Here is a 20819-nt window from a genome sequence, read left to right on the forward strand (position 1 = left end):
ACGAGCTTAAAAACTATCTAAACGAATACCTCGTTGATTCAAACTATGAAAATGAATCATTTCAACTCGATATCTATAGAAATAAAACTCAAGAACGTGAAAAAAAAGGTTGTAAATATATATATAATATATACGCACGTACAATTATTTTACATGCGATTATCTCTTATTATCGACGTTTGTCACGACTCGTTAATAAGGTCGATTGGAAATAATTTACTTGGAAATCGATTGGTATATATGGAAGATTCTTTTTGTTGAAAAATATATGCTAATTACTTGTAATTAATGTAACGACAAGGTTCATTACGATTCTAACAGCACATACGTATTCGAAAGAGCGTCCATTGGTTGCATCGAAGAGAGCGGGAATTTTGGATACACATGAGTCTGGATTACGTCATCTTGCTTACGTTACATATCATGTAATTGTATATATGAATCAATTCATTAATTTTTATTAATGAGTAAAAAGTAGTTACCTATATAAAATTTAAAGGACAAAAATAAATCGATATTATATTAATCGAAAACGTAAAATTAGATTTTTTAATAGAAATTAGATTTTCTTATTTGGTAATTCAAATCGATTATACTTAAATGTATATATACCATACATACATACTAAAGATCAGAAATTAGTAGTTATTTATAGATTCATTATCTAAGCAAAATAATTTAGATATTATTATATATTCATGCGCCAAAGTCCATGAGGTGATCGAGACACTACCTAGTAGTAAATTCTGTAAGTTTTCCTCATTTATGTAGTGAATGTGCATCAAAGTAAATTCATGGTTGTGTGACAGAAAACTAAATATGTTTGGTGGCACGTCGAGAAAAATTATTAAAAGTTTAACCGTGAAATTTGGTGAGAAGTAATATCCAATATTATTAAAAGAAAAAGATGGTAGATCATAGTTTTCATGTCAATACATAATTTTCATTAATTTCCAAATTCTTTTGCTAAATGAAACAATTATTATTTTTCAGGTGGTCAGAATAATATTTTAAATATACGTTGGAAAAGATTTCAAACTAATTTACCTCGTCAAGAAAATGTGAAAAAACTTCTGTATCAAAAATATGGACAACCAACGTTTATGTCTCATCCACATCTCTTGAAAGATGGAGAGGTTACACCTGGTATACACCGTGATGAGTTTGAATCGAGGAGATTAAAATTAATAGAAAATATTAAGCTAAATTCTGATAAGACAGACCAATATAAATCACAATTTATAATTATACCGTCATCTTCTAAAGTATATATGTCAGACAAAATCCCATACGTCTTTCGTCAGAATACAGATTTTTTATATTTCTGTGGTTGTCAAGAACCTAATACAATATTAGTAATTACGTCTATAGGAGATATTGTTACGTCTATTTTATTTATGAATCAAAAAGATCAACATTCAGAATTATGGGAAGGACCAAAAACTGGTGTAGAAGCTGCCCCTAATTTATTTGGAGTTAATAAAGCGCTTCCTGTGATAGAATTTGAGAGATTTTTTTTTTCTTTTATTAATGAATATAAAAATAGTATAATTTGGTACGATGATAACAATGTATTACAGACCAATCTCCATACAAAGTTAAATGAATTAATAAGAACAAATAATATCCAAAAGTTTACTAATCCAAGAAACCTATTTCATAAAGTCCGTTCCATTAAATCGCAAAGTGAAATCAATTTGATGCAAAAAAGTTGCGATATCGCTTCCATGGCAATAAAAAAAACTATGCAAGTTTCCAAGCCAGGGATGAGTGAACATCAATTATTTGCAATAGTTGATTATGAATGTCGTATGAATGGTGCAGAATTCTTAGCTTATCCACCTGTTGTAGCTGCAGGAAACAATGCAAATATTATTCATTATATTTCTAATAATCAAATTATTCAACATGAAGATATGGTATTAATGGATGCAGGTGCATAAATACAAAAAAATTCTATGTTCTTCCAGTACTTTACTTCTAATTTAATATCTATTATAGGTTGTCAATATCATGGTTATACATCTGACATTACAAGAACATGGCCTGCTAATGGTAAATTCATACCAGAACAAAGAATTCTATATGAAGCAGTACTAGATATACAGAAGGAGTTATTAGAAAAAGTAAAAGAAATGCCAACATTAGATCAATTATTTCACTCCATGTGTTCACTCTTGGGTAAAAGATTACAAGAAGTAGGATTAATACCAAAAAGTTTATCTGGAGATAAATTAATATCAGCTGCATTTAGTTATTGTCCGCATCATGTAAGCCATTATTTAGGAATGGATGTACATGATACTGCCAAAATTTCTGCCAATATTCCATTACAACCTGGAATGATTATAACTATTGAACCTGGTAAGTAATCTTATAATAGATATATATTTTTCTATACAATTTGATGGATATATATTTGTAGGTATATATGTTAATCCTAAAAATCCCTTGGCACCATCAAATTTTCATGGTTTAGGAGTACGAGTTGAGGATGATGTTTTAATAAAAGAAAATGGTCCTTTAGTATTATCAAGAAATTGCCCAAAAGAAATTGCTGAAATAGAAGCTATTGCAAGTGAGAATCAACCTTGTTCAAAATCCACTTAACAGTATCAAATCTGTTAAAATTTCTTAATACATAAACAAATTTATGAAAAAATTTAATGGAAGAATATATATTACCCATTTCATTTTAATTAACACTCGCTAATAACACAGGATGTTACTGTTTAAAGAAAATCAACTTTTAATCATACGTGTGTATATAAATTATACATATATATATATATAAAAATTGATAATATTTGTATTAAACATTATTACAATTTTTATAAATACAAATCAACTGTTCTATTCAAAAATTTGTTTCAACGGAAACAAATGAATATTGTAAACTTGTATCCAGTACAACATCATCAAAAGTAATAATAGTAATGTATATGCAACAAGTGCTAACATGAACATATATATATAATAGCAAAAGTCAATAATATTTTATTGCATACAAATTACTAAAATAGAAAAATAACATTCTATTATGTATCTTATAGATCAAAGATCAGTAAGTATGTTTTACAGTATTTTAGAGTATTGTTATACTAAAGTAACTAAATGAAAATGTTTGGAATTATTCTTTCCTAAATCATTTAAATGCATTCATATTCTTTTACAGAAGTAACCCAAAAAGATCGTTTAATCTCTTTGAACTCTCATTAATAAAAAAAAGAGATGAAATTTTTAAAGTGTGATATATCTAAGACCTCTCAACTTCTTGTCTGCTTCTTTCAAATTAATAAAATTATTAAGCTGATTTACACGCAATTTTGACCAAACCATATGATCGTGAAGTGCATGTATTTGGGCTGCAGCAAGTGCAGCACTTTCTGGATATGCAACAGTTGTGCAACCAATTCCTACAAACATAATTAAAAGAAAAAAAGCATTAATTCATTACATATTCTATAATGTTTTCTAACTTTGTATATATTAAGGCACAGTATTCATTAAGTTACATTTACGTATTCTATAATCTCCATTTGATAAGCAAATTTCGCAATCCCTGTACGTCAACGACGTATTTATATATATATATTTTTTTTTAACGTTTATATATAATTTACATAGAAATTATAAGTTCATAAGAAATATATGTACATACCTGAAGGTACATTTATAGATGACCATATGTCTTGTGTAATGTTTTCTGGTTTAAAAGGCGGACAATTAATAACTGGAAAAGCAGTATTTCCAGACAATACTGGACCTAATCCATTACTCCTCCCTGCTACAGTAATGAACACCACCTACATGAAATAAAAAGAACTTCTGATATCTAGGAAGTAAACAATATACATAAATCACTATCATTTTTTTATCATGTTTTTGTATTATCCTTGAGTAAAAGCCATTAATACCGCCTTAGGTCATTGTAAATCTATATATATTATTCGTATTCACAATCAAATACTGCTAGCAGACATTAGCTACAATAATAATATCACAATAAGAATTATATAAATTGTAATTATTTGCCGAACGATTCATGAAAATATCAATTCGTCATAAAAGTTTTTTTTATATAAATTACGGATGAATTGTCGTTAAAATTTATCACACAGATAGCATACATTTATACACAGCCAAAAATATCTACAATATTTATTTTGTCATTTAGTTGATGGCAATTGCTTAATCGATAAATGAAATTACTTTCGAAATTATTAACAAGAATGATAAAATATAAACAATTCAAGATTTTAATCGAATTATAAATAATTATTTTTCGGTTTATCGTTCGAACGATCATATGTAAATAGACCTGAAGATTGACCAATAGTGATATATATATAATTTTATATTTCAATACCTTTTTTCCACTACCTTCATATTCAGCAAGAATACGCAGAGTTTCTTGAGTACCTTTATGTGCACTACACACTCTGAGTTCCACTATTAAACCTAATTTCTTTGCATGGTTTGCTATTTTTTCGCAATGTTCTTTGTCAGATAAAGAACCCATTAAAATAACAATTAATGATGTTGGAGGTGGAATGAGATATTCCAATTGATCTGCCACCCATTTGAAATTGCGTTTAACAGTATCCAAATCGGCTTGACTAACAGAAATTAAATTTCTATACACCTGCATAAATATATATATATATACATATATACATAAAAATTTGAAGATCATAAATATATACTTTGTATTTATTAAAATTATAAGGAAAAGTATTTTTATTACTTGCTTATCTTTCATTAATCGTTTATCACCAGATGGCCATAATCTCCAGGAATCGCTATCGATAACATCAGAAACTACAATTTTACCAGATATATCTACACCAAATTCTATTTTCATATCTATAAGAGCGCAATCTCGTGTAGCCCAAGCTCTTTCAAGAACTTCGAAAACAGTCAATGTAATACGGTGCATAATATCAATCTCATCTTTGCCAATTTTAACTCCATTTAATTGGAAATTAGCAGAAATTATTTGTTCTTCTGACCATTGAGGATCATGGTTAGCATCATCCTTATAAAATGTTTCTTGCAATGGTGGATTAAACCTATATCCTTCTACTACTCCTATTGAAAATAAAATCTTTTGATTTTTTAAATGATTTTTTTTCTATACAAATGAAATAATTTTATCAAAAGAAATATTTACCTGAATATCTTTTTAAGAAACTACCGGTGGCTAATCTTCTTATAACCCATTCAATAGGTATCATCTCACATTTTTGTGCTATAAAAGCTGTGTCACTAACAAGCTTAATAAAAGCTGTATTTATACCAGCTTGATTCAGTAACTGAAAAACTTTAGCTGTTGTATTTGTACTAATAGCAGCTTTGCCTTCTAATTCATGAGACTTTACACCATCTCCTGCCGTAATGCGATCCTTACTTTGAATGAAACATAATTCTTTATCATGCATAACCTCATAGACTATTTTAGTCTTACCCTCGATAATCAATTTACCAGGTTTATAATCTGTAAAATTATATATAAGAAAATGAATTCTTTATTCATTGCTCATAAAAATAAACAGTTGATTATTGCTACAATTCTCTTCTCTATATCAAGAAGATAAAATTGACATTATCGATCGAAAATCATTGAAATCGTTCACGATTTATAAACGATCAATTGGCCGATTATCAAAAAAGGAATCTATTGATTAGAATACTACATACGAACGATTTTTCAAATAGATCATTCGATCGGTATGAATATAAAAAATAAAACATTAGAATACAACACGTGTTAATACGTATTAATGTGTGTGTACAATATATGTTAATACAACGTGTTTTTATACAAATGTGTTCTAATAAATATAAATAAAAAGACAAAGGAAAAACAAAATAAATAATAATTACGACTCACCAGTCATGTTAGCGATCTACTCTGGACTATACACAAACATACGAATGTCTACCAATCTTTCGATTGTGATGCTTAAAAACATCGTCGGGACTATCTCCCCCACTACTCAATTATATTTTTTACAAGCTTAGAATCTACATAACATAATCTAACACGATATACAGATTTATTTTACACAACAATATATGCAATACAAAACAAGATTTTTTCTTTTTTTTTTTTTTTTTTTTTTTTCCGATAAATACATTTCTTTTTATATTACACAATTATATCGAGGATTTATATAATCGATATAACGCGATCGATAGTTATCGAATTGCAAGAATTATATTATAAAGAAATATTTCTAAATATAATTAAATATGATTAATAATAAGACGATATTTGAATTGTTCTAAATAATAACGCGGCAATATGAAATTCAAAATGGCCGCTTCTTACTTCAGGGATCATTAAGTTCAATAGGTAATTAAGATAAAGTTTTTAAAATATGATATAAAAGAGGATTACTATCTCAATAATCACAAGTTACTAGTTCGATAATAACAATTATGAAATTCACATAATCTATTTAATGGAAAACTTTTAATCAACCATGTTGAAAAAACATTATACAACAAAAGATATCCATAATAATAATGAACCATATAAATATTTAAAAGAGAATAATAAAATCGGTTGAAATAATTCGAGATTAGATAAATTATATTTCCAAATGTAAAAAAAAAAAAAAAAAGAGAGAAAAGAGGAAAATAACTGTCGATAATAATATTGTCAAACTAAATATGAATCACGACAATTTAAATGATTATCAATTCGAATAAGTTCGGTTGATATAATGAAAAAAAAACAAATAATAATAATAATAAAAACGTAATGCGAGTGAACAGAGTAAGTAATTTTCGTAGGAAGAGTTTTTTGTTTAAAAATTTAGAACGACCTTGAACCGAGATTACGTGAATCACGTGCGTTAATAATATGAGTCAATATTTTTTGTATTGAGTAAGAGAAAAAGAGAGAAAGAGAGAAGAAAGCGTGCGTACGTATACATGAAAAAAAAAACGAGATAAAAAACGGAAGAAAGAAAAAATAAAATATATGTAATTTATGAAGATAAGGGTAGAGAGAGAGAGTACATAAAAGAAAGGAACTATGGTAAAATGCTTATGGCAAGCTTTTTTTGGGGTAAATTGTATCCGGAAGCGAACCAACCGGTTTCATGGCGTGATCGTTTTCGTCTTCTTCATTTCTTCGTCTTTCTCTTTGTCTCTCTCACTGTCTCTATCTATCTCTCTTTTTCTCTCTCTCTCTCTCTCTCTCTCTCTCTCTCTCTCTCTCTCTCTCTCTCTCTCTCTCTCTCTCTTTCTCTGTCGAGATCTATCTATCTATCTCTCTTGCGAAGAAGTCCTGAATGCGCGTAGACGTGCGTACGTAACATATAGTATATGAATGTGTTCGTGCATGTGTGCGTTGTGTGGTGGGCCAGAAAATAAAAGATAATTGTAAAAGAAGGAGGTAGTACGAGTAAGGAACAAAAAGTAAGTTTCCATTGGTCACCAGCTCATTTGTCGTTTGGAACGCGAGCAGCACGTTCTGTTGTATCGATCAATATAGTACAATCGATTATTACGCGAGAATCTTAAGAGTTCCTATATTATAAACGTGTAAGATAAAGACAAAAATTACGAATTTTGTGTGTTATAACATATATATATATATATATATATATATATATATATATATATATATATTCTTTGTATTTTTCGTTTTCTTATTTTTTTTCGTCTTCTTTTTATATACATATATATATATTTAAAAGCGCAGAAGAGAGGAAACCTAATATACGACGCACGTGGTGGTATGTATTTACATATCTATATATATATATATATATATGTATATATATATATATATGATACATGCGAGTAACGAACCATGCACGCGACAAAGATACAGACGAAAGATCAATGGTTACGATATGTCCCTTTGTGATTTCTCATAACTTAAAGAGATTGAATTTTAAATTAATATCGAAGTAAATATCCTTCGATCGTAGAGTTATACAACGTATTACTTTTCACTTAGATTTAACCTTCATATTTATGTATTGAGGTTTTTATATATAATATGTGATATATATATATATAATAAAACGAACGATCAACAAGTGACTAGAATTTAATTAACGTGCGAACGATCGTGAGAGAAATGACACGCAATCGCACGTATGTATAAATCAATATTTATTATCTCCTTGATTTTTTTCGAAGATTATTTTTTCTTTCTTCTTATCTTTTTTGCTACTTTATTCCTTGCTATGTATTAATTTTTTGTAAAGAAAAATTTTTTTGGTCATATTTAATGTGTAATATTAATGTTATATTTTTATTAAAACAAACGCGGTGAACGTGTGTGTGTATATATATATGTATATATGTATGTGTGTATATATATATATATTTTGTAGATATATATATATGTATATGTATATATATAGAGAGAGAGAGGTTCCTCCTTTATTGAATTTGATCTTTAAAATAAATGAATATTTTTTTAAGATTACATTTAGAAGATCTCATTAAATTTTTATATTATCTTTAAATTTAGTTATATACGTAGTCAATAAATATCCTGAAGAAATATAAATACTTTTCTTAGATGAGAATATTACAGTTGAATGATGAAATTAATTGCGAAATACTGATTATCAAAGAATACTGAAAACATGACTCTGGTATTCATTGAAAAAAGTAAAATTCTTATCTAACCCCTTGGGGTCGATAGTTTATAGGGGCATTGACAATAATCTGAAAAAAGACTATAGGGGGTCCAGAATGCATGTCCAAAGATGATATTAATATTTACTTCATATTTCTTACAATGTATATCAACACTTGCTAAACTCGTAAACATATTGCTATGTGAAATTTATAACAAATAGAAAGAGAATATTATTATGATAATATAAATTTATATATGATACATTTAAATGTAAATAAAAAATTTTTTATGTTGATGAGATCTAACTTTTAAGTTTATATAAATTAATGTGCGATATGTAAGAATCAAAACTTGGATCGATCTTTGAATTTTTTTTGTTATAGATGAATATAAGAATGTCTCATGATACACAAAGTGATAGTTGTTCTCGTGCAATATCATGTCTTTCAATAAATGATGTACCAAAAATGCTCACTTCTAAAGATGAAGCTAAAAATAAAGAAACCTCTGGACTCACGCATGAGTGTGGTGTTTTTGGGTGTATTGCTGCTGGAGATTGGCCATCACAAATTGATGTAAGCCAAGTAATATGTCTCGGTAAGTTAACTAAAAGAATTTTAAATATTAAATGAAGTTGAATGATACTATGATACTTTTTTAATAGGTTTAATTGCTCTACAACATAGAGGTCAAGAAAGTGCTGGAATTGTTACGAGTCAGGGTATCTGTTCAAAATCATTCTGTGTTCACAAGGGTATGGGAATGATTAATAACATCTTCAATGATGAAAGCATGAAGAAACTTAAAGGCAACTTAGGAATAGGTCATACTAGATATAGTACTAGTGCAGCTAGCGAAGAAGTCAATTGCCAACCTTTTGTAGTTCATACAGCACATGGTGCCTTAGCAGTTGCTCATAATGGAGAACTTGTAAATACAGAATCACTAAGGAAAATGGTAACATAAATCAAATATAAGATCTCTTATTTCCTCTACCTTTAATTTTCATCTTGTAAATTTTGCCTGTTTGAATTAGGTATTAGGCCGTGGGGTTGGTCTTTCAACTTATTCAGATTCTGAACTGATAACACAAGCTTTATGTTTGAATCCCCCCGAAGGTGAAGTTAATGGTCCAGATTGGCCAGCACGTATCAAGCATCTCATGCAATTAGCACCATTATCTTATTCCTTAGTGATCATGCAAAGAGATAAAATTTATGGTGTTAGAGACCCATATGGAAATAGACCTTTGTGTTTGGGAAAAATAGTACCCATTGGCAAGCTCGGTATGTTACATATATTACAGAAAACATTTGTAAAACAATATGTAATATAAACTATAATATAATAAAAAAAAAGAAATATTAAAAAAAATTAATTACTAAATTTTTTATTTTAAAAATTTAGCAGGAGATGATTCAGACGATGACGACGAGGCCGAAGGTTGGGTAATCTCGTCAGAATCTTGTGGTTTCTTAAGCATTGGTGCAAGATACGTTCGAGAAGTTTTCCCAGGTGAAATTGTAGAATTAACTCGCGAAGGTATTAAAACGATTGACATTGTAGAGAGACCAGATAATAAGCCACAAGCATTCTGCATATTTGAATATGTTTACTTTGCACGAAGTGACAGTATTTTTGAAGGTAACAATCATTGATGTTAATGTCTTTAGTAAAATTTTTGCAATATAGTATTAGTTTATAAATATATTTTTTTTTGATAGGACAAATGGTATATTCGGTTCGTATGCAATGTGGTCGTGTATTAGCAATAGAATCTCCAGTAGATGCAGACATAGTTAGTTCTGTACCAGAATCTGGTACAGCAGCAGCACATGGTTATGCTAGACAGGTGAATTATATGACTAAATTATTATTATCGTATTAAAATGAATCGGAAATGTATAAAAAGAAATTGATATTAAGCACATATATAATTTACATATTTTAGTCCCAAATACCGTTCGCCGAAGTATTATGTAAAAATAGATATGTTGGTAGAACATTCATTCAACCTAGTACACGATTAAGACAATTAGGAGTTGCTAAAAAATTTGGAGCTTTATCTGAAAATGTAAAGGGAAAGAAACTGATTCTCATTGATGATTCTATTGTCAGAGGAAACACAATTGGACCTATTATAAAACTACTACGGGATGCAGGAGCAAAAGAAGTAAAATATTTTTACTTTTATATATAAAAGAGAAGGATGATTTGGAAAATTATCCTTACTGTGTATTCTCTAATATAATATATATGTCTATATACATTTCTATATCTATTTACAGGTTCATATCAAAGTAGCATCCCCTCCTTTAAAATATCCATGCTATATGGGAATAAACATTCCAACAAGAGAAGAGTTAATTGCGAATAAACTGGACAATGTAAAATTAGCCAAATATGTTGGTGCTGATAGTTTAACATACCTTTCTGTCGAAGGGCTTATTCAAGCTGTTAGACATGGTATGGATAATAAAGAAAGCAGTTATATTGGTCACTGCACTGCTTGTTTGACAGGAGAATATCCAGATGAACTACCTGGTGACTTAGATTGGTGAAGAACGTGAACGATTCATAGTTTCACAAAGAAGAAACTGGATCCTCTTCTCCAATGCAAACTTCAATCTATTTTTCCTAATTACCAGCAAGAATATTATATAATTTTTAAGTTTATTGGCTAGATTTATTGGCTATATGTATTGATAAAATGTATATAGCCATTTTGTTATTCTAAGCTGGTCAGCTAGTTCAGTGCAGTATTTTATATTTAACAATATAATTTAATTGTGTTTATAATCTATATATAAAATAATTTTTCTTGGATGGAAAGATCAATCTCAACAGTAGATTTTATTATTTATTAAATTATGTGTTACTTATAATTATACCTTGTCACTGATTTATATTTGCTTTGACATATTCTTCTGCTACAGATTTTATTCTTTCTGATAACTCTTTCATTTTTGCCTCCCGTTTTAATAATTTTTTTTGTTTTTTATCAACAGTATCTTCTATAAGATCATTAATGATTTCCATTTTCGTTTCATCTGTATTAACGTTTGTATTATCTTGTCTTGTTGTCTGTAACGTTGTAGTATCTTTATCTGTTTCTACATTATCTGTAATATTTGAAGTATCTTCTACAATATTGACTAGATTATCCACTTCAGTGTTCATGACAGAATCTTCAGGAATTTTATCCAATGTTAAAAGTGTTGATTCTATATTAAGATCGTCATTTTGTATAGATTTATCTTCTACAATCGTTGATTTCTTTTTCTGTTTTTTTGTTGATTTATTTTTAACAATACGTTCTTTCTTCTTTCTAACTACTTTAATAGGTTTGCGTTTCTTATTATTTGCATCAGTACAAAGATTACTAGTTTTTGAAGTAGATGGTTTAGAATGGATTTGTTCTAATATATTAAGATTATCTTTTATAATTTCTTCGTTATATTCTTCTTGTGAAACTGTTTCGTTTGTAGGAAATTTGAGTGCATCCACAACTGAATTGGTATTACTGTTTTCCAAGTTCTTCTCACTTTTTTGCTCTTCTTTATATTTGTACATAGCAAATGGATTGTCTTCATCAGATTCTGAATCTAATGCAATACCTTGCGATTTTTTTTCTTCTCGAATTTTTTGCTTTTCCAAATAGGCACATAAAGCATCTATTCTGTTATCTCTTATATCCTTCCAAAAGGAAAGAGCTATGAAATAAGATCAAAATTAAATAGTAAAATAAACTGCTTAACAAAATCACAATTATTAAAATAAATTTGATTCAAAATACCTTGTGATTGATACATAGGTGGAACACCAGCCTGTTTAATCGTATCTGTATTTGGAATACATTTACTATGTTCAGAGTCTCCAAGAACTTCAGTTCTTTGCTTGACAAACACCCTTTGCATTTTTAATACCTTTCTAGTCTTTCCAAAATATTTTAGAGTTGGAGTTTGATCGAATATAGGATCGTCGACAACAGGTTTGTCATCTTTTTCAAAGAACATGTAAGTTCCTACAACGTCCTCGTAGGTACCTTCATAAAAAAAAAAAAAAAAAAAAAAAAAAAAAAAAAGAGAGAGAAAAGTACATTTAATTAATTTAAATTAACGATAATAAATTAAATCTTCAATATATAAATTCAATTAAAATATCAAGGAAATAACATATTATAAAAAAAGTACCCTTCCATCAATCTGCATTATTGGATGATCTGTATCTATTCCAACCATATCTAATTGAAGTTGTCCATTTGTAAATATATTGTTATTAACAAATCCTTCAAATTCGACATATACAAGAACCTCCTCTTCGTCTTCAAATAACTCAGTATCAGAATCCATGTTTAAAGAAATTTTAACGCATATCTAACATTAGATATCAAGATTTTTAATAAATGCAATCGAGTGCAACAGTAATAACATGTAGTTTTATGCACCTGCAGTGAAGCAGCAGCGCCACCTGCATTTACTCACGGGAACTAAGCGAACTAGTGAGCATGCGCAAATGAAAATATGTATCATGGATCACTCTACGTATATAAACAACGCGCAACTATTAAATTATCCAATCATCGAAGAGGCAGTCTACGATACACTTCGAAACAAACAGTGTTAAGAAGACTTCGAATACGAGAAGGGCAAAGGTATGTTTCTAATTAATTACAATCGTACAAAATTTTATTTATATATATATATATATGTATATATTTAAAAAAAAAAAGATATGTACAATACACTTAAATTAGTTTGACTTTTATGATTCTAAAATCACATAAATTATATTCGATATATTTACATTTAATTAACAGAAATAGCAGGACCAAGTTGATGCATTAATTTATAACATTCCTGAAGTCGTTTTCTATCACCAATTCTTTCCAAAGTTTTGGCAGCTTCTGCAAGCATACCTGCACGTTCACCAGGCGAAGACAATAATAAAGCTGGTAAGTGTCGACATGCTAAACATAATGCAAATGCGTGTTCTCTTTCACCATTATTTTGTTCTTGCGATCTATCTTTTCCGCAAATAATAGAAGAACGTGAATTTCTATGATGTAAGCTACGATCCAATAAAATCTGTGTTTTTACTGGTGCTGCTCCTGCCATAATACGTGCTGTAGCTTCATATAAAAATACTCTTGGTAGTATGCACTAGAAAACAAATTAGATTAAACAATTAGATTAAAAATGTTGCATAGCGAAACATTCTTTATTATTTGTTTTAATGGCTACTCACCGACATGTGTTGACATAACTGTCTTAAACAAGCTAAATCTCTTTGGAAACTAGCAAGAGATACATTACTAACTGGTTTTTCTAATCCGCTATCAAATTCTTGCCATAAAATAGTACGTATCTCTAATAACCAATCACAAAGCCATAATTGTGTAAGCTGTAAGAATACAGAAAATATATCATCATCATTATTATTATTATATTAATATAATATTAAAAATATTATTTAAATAAAATATTGAATGCTTATGTAGATGTATATGATTATTGCATGGTGCTGTGGCCTGCCACAGGAGTTGCACTGTAGAAGTATTGCATAGTTGTATTTCATGCAATGCAACTACAATGCACACTCGTAACAGGTAAGCATGCTTGAAAAAAATTGTGTTCGCAGATGAAAAAATTAAAATGTCACAGATATTCTTTTGTCGCAATTGATCTTATTAGATGTGCGAATAGAATTATTCTGTTTATCTAAAAACATCTATCATATGTACAAATAAAGCTTACCATAACATTTTGAGACGATTGTTGTTTACAATGATAATAAACTATGGATTGCTCCAAGAATATTCCTGCTTGATCCATCAAACGCATTGAAACTATTTTAGAAGAATGTTTAGCTGCTTGTAAAACATTAAGAACAGCATATGGCAATGGACTGCGATTACTATTATTACAGAGTTGGAAATTTCTTTCATAAGGAAATTTCGTTTCTACGATATTCCAAACAGTTTCATCTTCATCCCCTAATCTCCATGCTGCGGCAGCACAAATAACTGCTCCCCACCAAAGGCCAACCTCATCTTCGCAACCTATGATAAATATTATTATATATAAAATGTTAATTCACTTGACATTAATTCGTTCAGATTTTTATACCTGCTACACTGATTTTATCCGTGCTTGGGAAACAAGCATCTACTTCCGCAGAAGCTATTATATTTCGTGCCAATTCCAAAACGGTAGACGCATGCGAGTCTCCAGCAGTGCCGGTCAATAAACGTAAACATTGTGTAATCAAATGTTCTCTATACGCACGTGCTGCGAACGATAAAGGATCGGCCTTACTATTTTGCGACGTAAATTCACTATCCGATTGTTCTCCGTATTGCCATTTTTGTGTAGCTAAAAATCTTGCACCTTCGTCGTTCATAATCCATTTTAATTTTGGTGGTACAGCACACGAAGACAATAACATTCGTGCTTTACCCAAATAATACTTATGGATAAATGGGAAAAGATACTTTTTAAAACATAATGCCGAATTTACATATATCTCTGCTAAGAGTGCCTTTGGCATATTTTCATCCGCAGCTTCTGCGTAATTCATAGCAGAAAGAGCAAGATAAAGTGTTCCACTTTTGGATCCTTCCGATAAATGTAAACATAACATGTGCTGATAAACAATTGCTATCTCCATAGCTGACAATTTCGATTGTTGTCTTTCCGTCTTTCCGATAAAGTATTTATTTAAATAAAGAATCCATTTTCCAAGCCACAGTTTATAAAGTATTTGTCTTATCACTTGCCATGTAGTGGCAAGAAAAACTTCGGTACGTGACAATGGAAACGACCGATTAAAATATTTCAAACATTGATGTAAATCTCTGTATGCTTGACTGTACTCTTGTTTAGATATATTAAATTCTGCCTGACGTCTCCAACGTCGAAGTTCCAAGAATATTTTACTGTCGGCTGGGAGAATTGGATCATCATACATTAATAATCTACATAATCCACCTATCAAGAGGATCATGTTTGTGAACCATATAAAGATATTGCTCCATATTCTGCTATCTGTTTCAGTCGATTCTAAATTGAAAAAAAAGAAAAAAGATTTATAAGAAAACGATCTAAATTCTCTATCATATTTTGATACACGTCGTATCGATATTATATTTACCTTGAAAATCAAGAATAGTTCGTCCATCCAATTTTGTATTCAAATACTTGTAATTAAATTTCTCGACATTGTTCATAACAGTACCTAAAGGATTAAATATCAAAAACATGAACATGATACCGCATAATGTTAATCGAGTGTGATCTCTCATTCCTCCAGTTTCTTGTTTAGATGCTGTATGAAGATTTTGTAATACATCTGGCTCTTCTTTTACAGACGAAGGTGAGGCTGGAGACAATGGAGCTGGAGCTGGAGATAGAGACGGTTCGCTAGAGTCTGAACGTGGTGGTGTTAATTCACCGCATGCCAATAAATCACGTATGTTTTGTCTCTGCGTTGCTAATTTTAGTGACATGTTTTCTGCTTTCAATTTAGCATTAGAATTTTGAAGAAACCTTATGTAATCAATAGTTTTCCTTAATATAGCTGACTTATTCAACTTGGCATCACATCCAGCAATAATATTCTTCAATTCAATGATCTTATCATTGATAGATGTTCTGTAACGTCGTTCGATAGCGTTATGAGCACTACGTTTTACTTCTCTGACTCTTGGTACACCGACGTGAGTATTTGTATTCAAACGATTTATCTGAACTTTGTCGGCATCCAAAACTACAGGAATTCCTGAAAAGAATATAACGATTGATCAAATATTTCTAATAACAATTTATAATGAATACTTACCAGTAGTTAATACTGTTCCATTTGCAGTGTTCACCAAGGTATGTATTTGATGTGGTACAGGATTAGATGTAATAGTTTGTGATCCGTTTGAATAAACGACCGACTCGGACTTTAATAATTTTGCAGGTAAAAATAATTGTCTCTGCGGTGTAACAGGTGCTAAAGTAACAACTGGAGATTGAACATTGATGTTCATATTTTGTGGTATAGTATATTGTGAACTGAATACTGTAGGTGGAGGTACTACAGATATTTTACGTGGTCTAGTTTGTACAGATGGTACATCTTGAACCGGAGGAGTTTGTTGCTTGTTAACTATTGTTTCAGGTGGTGATAAAACGTTTCCAATGTTTATAGGTTCCAATATATTAGTATCTTTGAAATCCTTAAACTCATCGCTACTACTTAGATTCAAAAAGTCAAATATATCTCCATCTATTTGCATAGGTTCTTCTAATTCAGAAAGTAATGTTTCATCACTGAAGAGAGATTCATTTTTTAACAACTCCCTCTCACAGTTTGTGAGTATATCTGTAATTTGAATAAGGTTGTATTAATTTTTTTATATAATAATGATTATAAAAAAAAAAAAAGAAAAAAAATTAAGAGTGAATAATATGATGAAATTTATTACAATACTTTCTTGACAGTTTTCTGACACAAATAGAAACAAAACTCTTTAAAATTCATTTTTCTGATATATAAGATAACATATATATATAAAATACAAATAAAATATTATAATATAAAAAAGAAATATTAAATAATTTAAAAAAAAAAAGAAAAAACAAAATTAAAATTATGATCAACGATATTAATTAAAAAATAATTATTAAATATATATAACAAAATCTAAACTGCGATAAACAAAACTCACCATCTATACCAGCAACTTCGTTTAAATTAAAGTTATCGTTTCCTTGAAAAGAAAAATCAGTTTCCTGAGCGGACGGCCATCCCCCTGGATCGGTCATTTTATTAAATATAATTTCATTTATTAATTACTCGAATAAAACAACAATCTTTAATATCGAAGTCAGCAGTACGTCAAGCGCAATAAACGAAAAACGACAATAATCATACGACATGTAAGTCGACCAATCAGAGAGCTAGTAACGATCGGACGATGTTACGTCATCATTGTTCGTATTCAACACCATGAATACTACGTAAGATAAGAAACCCCATTTTAAAAAACTGTCAACGTAAGTTGATACGCTTCGACTTTATATCAAATTCAATTGAACCAATTAAAAATGAGAGAGAAAAATACGACTCGTTCATTGGTCGAATTATTGAACCTACTATGAACTGCAATGCAATCGTGTAAGAATTTTCAATTATATAATTCAATCTTTTTTATACATATTATAAATCGTTAAGGGTTCTCTAAGTATTTAAATAATATCGTCTTTTTCTTTCTCAACTTTTTCTTCTTATATTCACGATAGAAGAATTTTCAGAAATATATTTCAACGTAGACAATTTCGTGACAATCCTCTTTATAGTATTTCTATGTTTTATGCAGTCTATGCTACTTCTCTCGAACGTTGATGACGAGATATATCGAAGTGATTTTTGTAAGTAAATATTTATATATATTTTATCAATGGAATTAATTAATGTGTTATGAAACAATATTATGAAATCGTATCTTCGTTGATGGAAAGAGAAAGAGAAGCGGATTTAAATTTTGCAAGTAAGGAAGGAACGAACGAACGAACGAACGAACGAACGAATCTCTTCTTAGGATTATTTTATTCAGTAAATATCTGTATCGTGTTAACGACAATAATTTTTCTTTTTCTCTCTTCTTTTCTTTATTTTTCGTAAAACACGATTGTGCGTTGTTTGAAACAACACGCGATGAATTTTTTGATCGTAACGATTGCAAGAAACGATTAGAAATATATACTCGTGTACGCATATACAGACATATATATATATAACACATAGAGGAAAGAACATAACCCAAAAATAATATTTTCCCGCGCGATGGATAAAATTCGCGCCAAAGCGTTATCGTAGATTAACCAATCAGAGCTCGGTTAAGAGTTTGTGACGTACGTTTAAAGCGCTATACGTTGAGTTGTGTCGGCCGCCGCCATGCCATGCGGTCATCGTGGAACTGACGTGACTATCTTTTACGTGCAATATCATAGAGTAAATCGTTAAGAAAATAAAATATTTTTGTTGATCTATATTCTCCGTGTGTGTTAATGTGACGATAAGGTATTGTAATCGTTAACGTGAGTTCGTCGTTAAAGGACAAGTGACGTGTTCTTGTGAAATAGAAGACGTAGGACCCGCTCCCTGTCGGTTAGAAATTGGCTAACGGCGGTAGAGATTTGAATCCGTCGTTTAGTGAAACGAAGAAATCGTTGAGGGTAAGATTTTCTTTCTTAGTCTCTTTCTTATTCCTCTTTGCAATGTTTTACTTTCATCAATTAGATTTTTGATAATAGATATATATCGTTTGACCAATGAGATAATCGAATAATCATTTATATATATATATACATATATGATTTATAATGTATGTATATGTATATCTATATATACTTATCTCATAAAATTGGGTTCTACGGGTTCTGGAATATGTCGATTGGTGGCACTAGTGTAGCATCTTTTGACGTTATCGTTCGTTGGGTGCTGCACTCTGGTAGTAGTTTCTTTAAAGTGACCTATGGTTACAAGCCGGCGCGGCCATGTTTCTTATGCTACCGATATACACATGCGCGTATATATATATATATATAGTACGATTCTCGTGGGAATGATATTTGACATTCTGTTTTTTTTTTAAGTTCTTTTTTCTTTCTTTTCGCCTTCGCCCATTTCTCTTCATCGATTCTCGTTACATTATTTTTGTTCTCATGATTATGATATATATACATACACACACATACGTATATATATATATATATATATATATATATATATATATATATCATATACATATGATTATGATTATTAAGAAATTTTTTTTATAACGGGAAAACCCATTTTTCAAAGTGGCAAACTTTCTTATCGATTTATAGAGCATATTATATGTATATAGTTAGTATATTATATATATTGTGTATATATATATATATATATATATATATGTATAGTATGGATAACATATATATGTATACTGTTACGTCGTCGTTGCGATCCGAGTTCAGTGCACTTAGAAACACTTGCGCCACACATACAAACAAGCTCCCGCATATACATGTAAATGTATGTATATAATATATACATATAGGTGCTCGTTTATCGTTTTAAAGCTACGAAGAAGATGACGACAAAGCAACGACGAGGATGACGAGGATAGTGTAACATTTTTGTAGTTACATTGTAAAGCATGAGTCATGTTTAACGAAACGAAACGAAACGAAACGAAACAAATTATTTTTTATATTTTCGTCGTTGGATTGGTCAATTCATTTTCTAATCCATTCTAAGGATCTATTGTAACGGAATGTAACGTTTGTACAGAAAAAATGTGTCGTTATCAAATACACACATATATGTATATATATATATATATATGTTCTTTTTCTTTTTTCTTTTTTTCAATCATAAATTTTACAATCGTTCTAACGAAATTTAAGGAGAGAAAAAAAAATAGGAAACAAGAAAAAATTGACAGAAAGAAAAAAGAAAAAGAAAAAGAAAAAGTGGGACTCCGTGACTCATTCTTAAAACGATGTTGCAACAAGGCGAATACGTCGTTGGCATAAAATTGGTTATTTCGTTTCGTAAATTCGATGGATATATATACATATATAAATAAATATATATATATATATGTACATATATATACACATATATTTCAACGAAAGCATTCATCTTCTTTTGCATTTGGCGTGTTCTTTTCCGATTGATCCATTAAAATAATTTCCAACGGTATTTTTCCAAACGAAAAAAAATGGAAATTTTTTCTTGAAAATTAAATAATATACATACGTGCGTATGTGTGCGTGTGTGTGTTTGTGTGTGTTTGCAAGGTGTTATAGTTTTTTCTTTGTAACTTGATGAATATTTTCATGTTTTCATTTTTTATTGTTTTAAGCATGGTTACTCCTTTTTTTTCTCCTTTTTTCTCTCTCTCTCTATCTCTGTCTTTCCATGCTAACCCAAACTCGAAAGCTCACTCACCGACACCTGTCCTGCTACCTCGAAAAGGAAGAAGGAAGGCGAACCAACAGGTTTTATACACTGGGTACAACCTATTGGTTACGAGTCGATATACCTGTTCGAAAACGTGAACGATTTCAGAACGAAAATTTCATTTTATTTATATATAACATTTTATATATATATATATATATGTATATATATATATATACAGGATGTTCAAAAGGTTGGGACCAAA

General features: G+C 29.7%; 6 protein-coding genes across 16 annotated transcripts in view; 3 read left to right on the top strand and 3 right to left on the bottom strand.

Moving 5' to 3' along the window:
- Positions 1 to 703: 703 nt before the first annotated feature.
- LOC127068251 (xaa-Pro aminopeptidase 3) lies at positions 704 to 2667 on the top strand. 2 transcript variants are annotated; one of them, XM_051004185.1, is made up of 4 exons: positions 704 to 871; positions 994 to 1935; positions 2002 to 2364; positions 2426 to 2667. In XM_051004185.1, the coding sequence occupies exons 1-4, from the start codon at positions 775 to 777 to the stop codon at positions 2608 to 2610; spliced, it is 1587 nt and encodes a 528-aa protein (XP_050860142.1). In that variant the 5' UTR covers positions 704 to 774; the 3' UTR covers positions 2611 to 2667. The 2 variants fall into 2 exon arrangements, with proteins under 2 accessions (XP_050860142.1, XP_050860143.1); XM_051004186.1 differs by having other exon boundaries at positions 747 to 910.
- A 469-nt stretch (positions 2668 to 3136) lies between these two features.
- Positions 3137 to 11187, bottom strand: LOC127068258 (bifunctional phosphoribosylaminoimidazole carboxylase/phosphoribosylaminoimidazole succinocarboxamide synthetase). Of its 2 annotated transcripts, none has more exons than XM_051004198.1 (6): positions 11044 to 11187; positions 5174 to 5497; positions 4748 to 5091; positions 4370 to 4645; positions 3662 to 3806; positions 3137 to 3416 (listed from the first exon to the last, which is right to left on the bottom strand). In XM_051004198.1, the coding sequence occupies exons 2-6, from the start codon at positions 5439 to 5441 to the stop codon at positions 3241 to 3243; spliced, it is 1209 nt and encodes a 402-aa protein (XP_050860155.1). In that variant the 5' UTR covers positions 5442 to 5497; positions 11044 to 11187; the 3' UTR covers positions 3137 to 3240. The 2 variants fall into 2 exon arrangements, with proteins under 2 accessions (XP_050860155.1, XP_050860154.1); XM_051004197.1 differs by lacking the exon at positions 11044 to 11187 and adding an exon at positions 5894 to 6115.
- LOC127068248 (amidophosphoribosyltransferase-like) lies at positions 6849 to 11463 on the top strand. 7 transcript variants are annotated; one of them, XM_051004178.1, is made up of 9 exons: positions 7485 to 7557; positions 7718 to 7751; positions 8998 to 9211; positions 9279 to 9571; positions 9651 to 9900; positions 10022 to 10258; positions 10339 to 10466; positions 10566 to 10787; positions 10903 to 11463. In XM_051004178.1, exons 3-9 carry the CDS (start codon positions 8998 to 9000, stop codon positions 11173 to 11175), a joined length of 1617 nt encoding a protein of 538 aa, XP_050860135.1. In that variant the 5' UTR covers positions 7485 to 7557; positions 7718 to 7751; the 3' UTR covers positions 11176 to 11463. The 7 variants fall into 7 exon arrangements, with proteins under 7 accessions (XP_050860134.1, XP_050860136.1, XP_050860135.1 ...); XM_051004177.1 differs by lacking the exons at positions 7485 to 7557; positions 7718 to 7751 and adding an exon at positions 6849 to 7431; XM_051004179.1 differs by lacking the exon at positions 7718 to 7751 and having other exon boundaries at positions 7442 to 7557.
- On the bottom strand, positions 10207 to 12966 carry LOC127068259 (uncharacterized). The gene is made up of 4 exons (XM_051004199.1): positions 12808 to 12966; positions 12411 to 12669; positions 11506 to 12327; positions 10207 to 11251 (listed from the first exon to the last, which is right to left on the bottom strand). Exons 1-3 carry the CDS (start codon positions 12964 to 12966, stop codon positions 11510 to 11512), a joined length of 1236 nt encoding a protein of 411 aa, XP_050860156.1. The 3' UTR covers positions 10207 to 11251; positions 11506 to 11509.
- A 334-nt stretch (positions 12967 to 13300) lies between these two features.
- LOC127068231 (sterol regulatory element-binding protein 1) lies at positions 13301 to 17543 on the bottom strand. Its single transcript, XM_051004094.1, has 7 exons — positions 17331 to 17543; positions 16454 to 16984; positions 15767 to 16393; positions 14743 to 15675; positions 14371 to 14675; positions 13862 to 14017; positions 13301 to 13776 (listed from the first exon to the last, which is right to left on the bottom strand). The coding sequence occupies exons 1-7, from the start codon at positions 17425 to 17427 to the stop codon at positions 13423 to 13425; spliced, it is 3003 nt and encodes a 1000-aa protein (XP_050860051.1). The 5' UTR covers positions 17428 to 17543; the 3' UTR covers positions 13301 to 13422.
- Positions 17544 to 17994: 451 nt separating this feature from the next.
- Positions 17995 to 20819, top strand: part of LOC127068240 (inositol-pentakisphosphate 2-kinase) — a 138146-nt gene continuing 135321 nt past the window's right edge. For 2 of the 3 annotated variants that reach the window (XM_051004147.1, XM_051004146.1), the window contains exon 1: positions 18521 to 18840. The gene's annotated coding sequence lies outside the window, so the exon portion shown is untranslated. Of the gene's footprint in view, positions 18034 to 18520; positions 18841 to 20819 lie in introns of those variants that run through there. The other variant, XM_051004149.1, reaches the window with a different exon arrangement.

Source organism: Vespula vulgaris, chromosome 12 (genome assembly GCF_905475345.1).
Source record: "Vespula vulgaris chromosome 12, iyVesVulg1.1, whole genome shotgun sequence".
In the NCBI taxonomy this organism is placed as follows: Eukaryota; Metazoa; Arthropoda; class Insecta; order Hymenoptera; family Vespidae; genus Vespula; species Vespula vulgaris.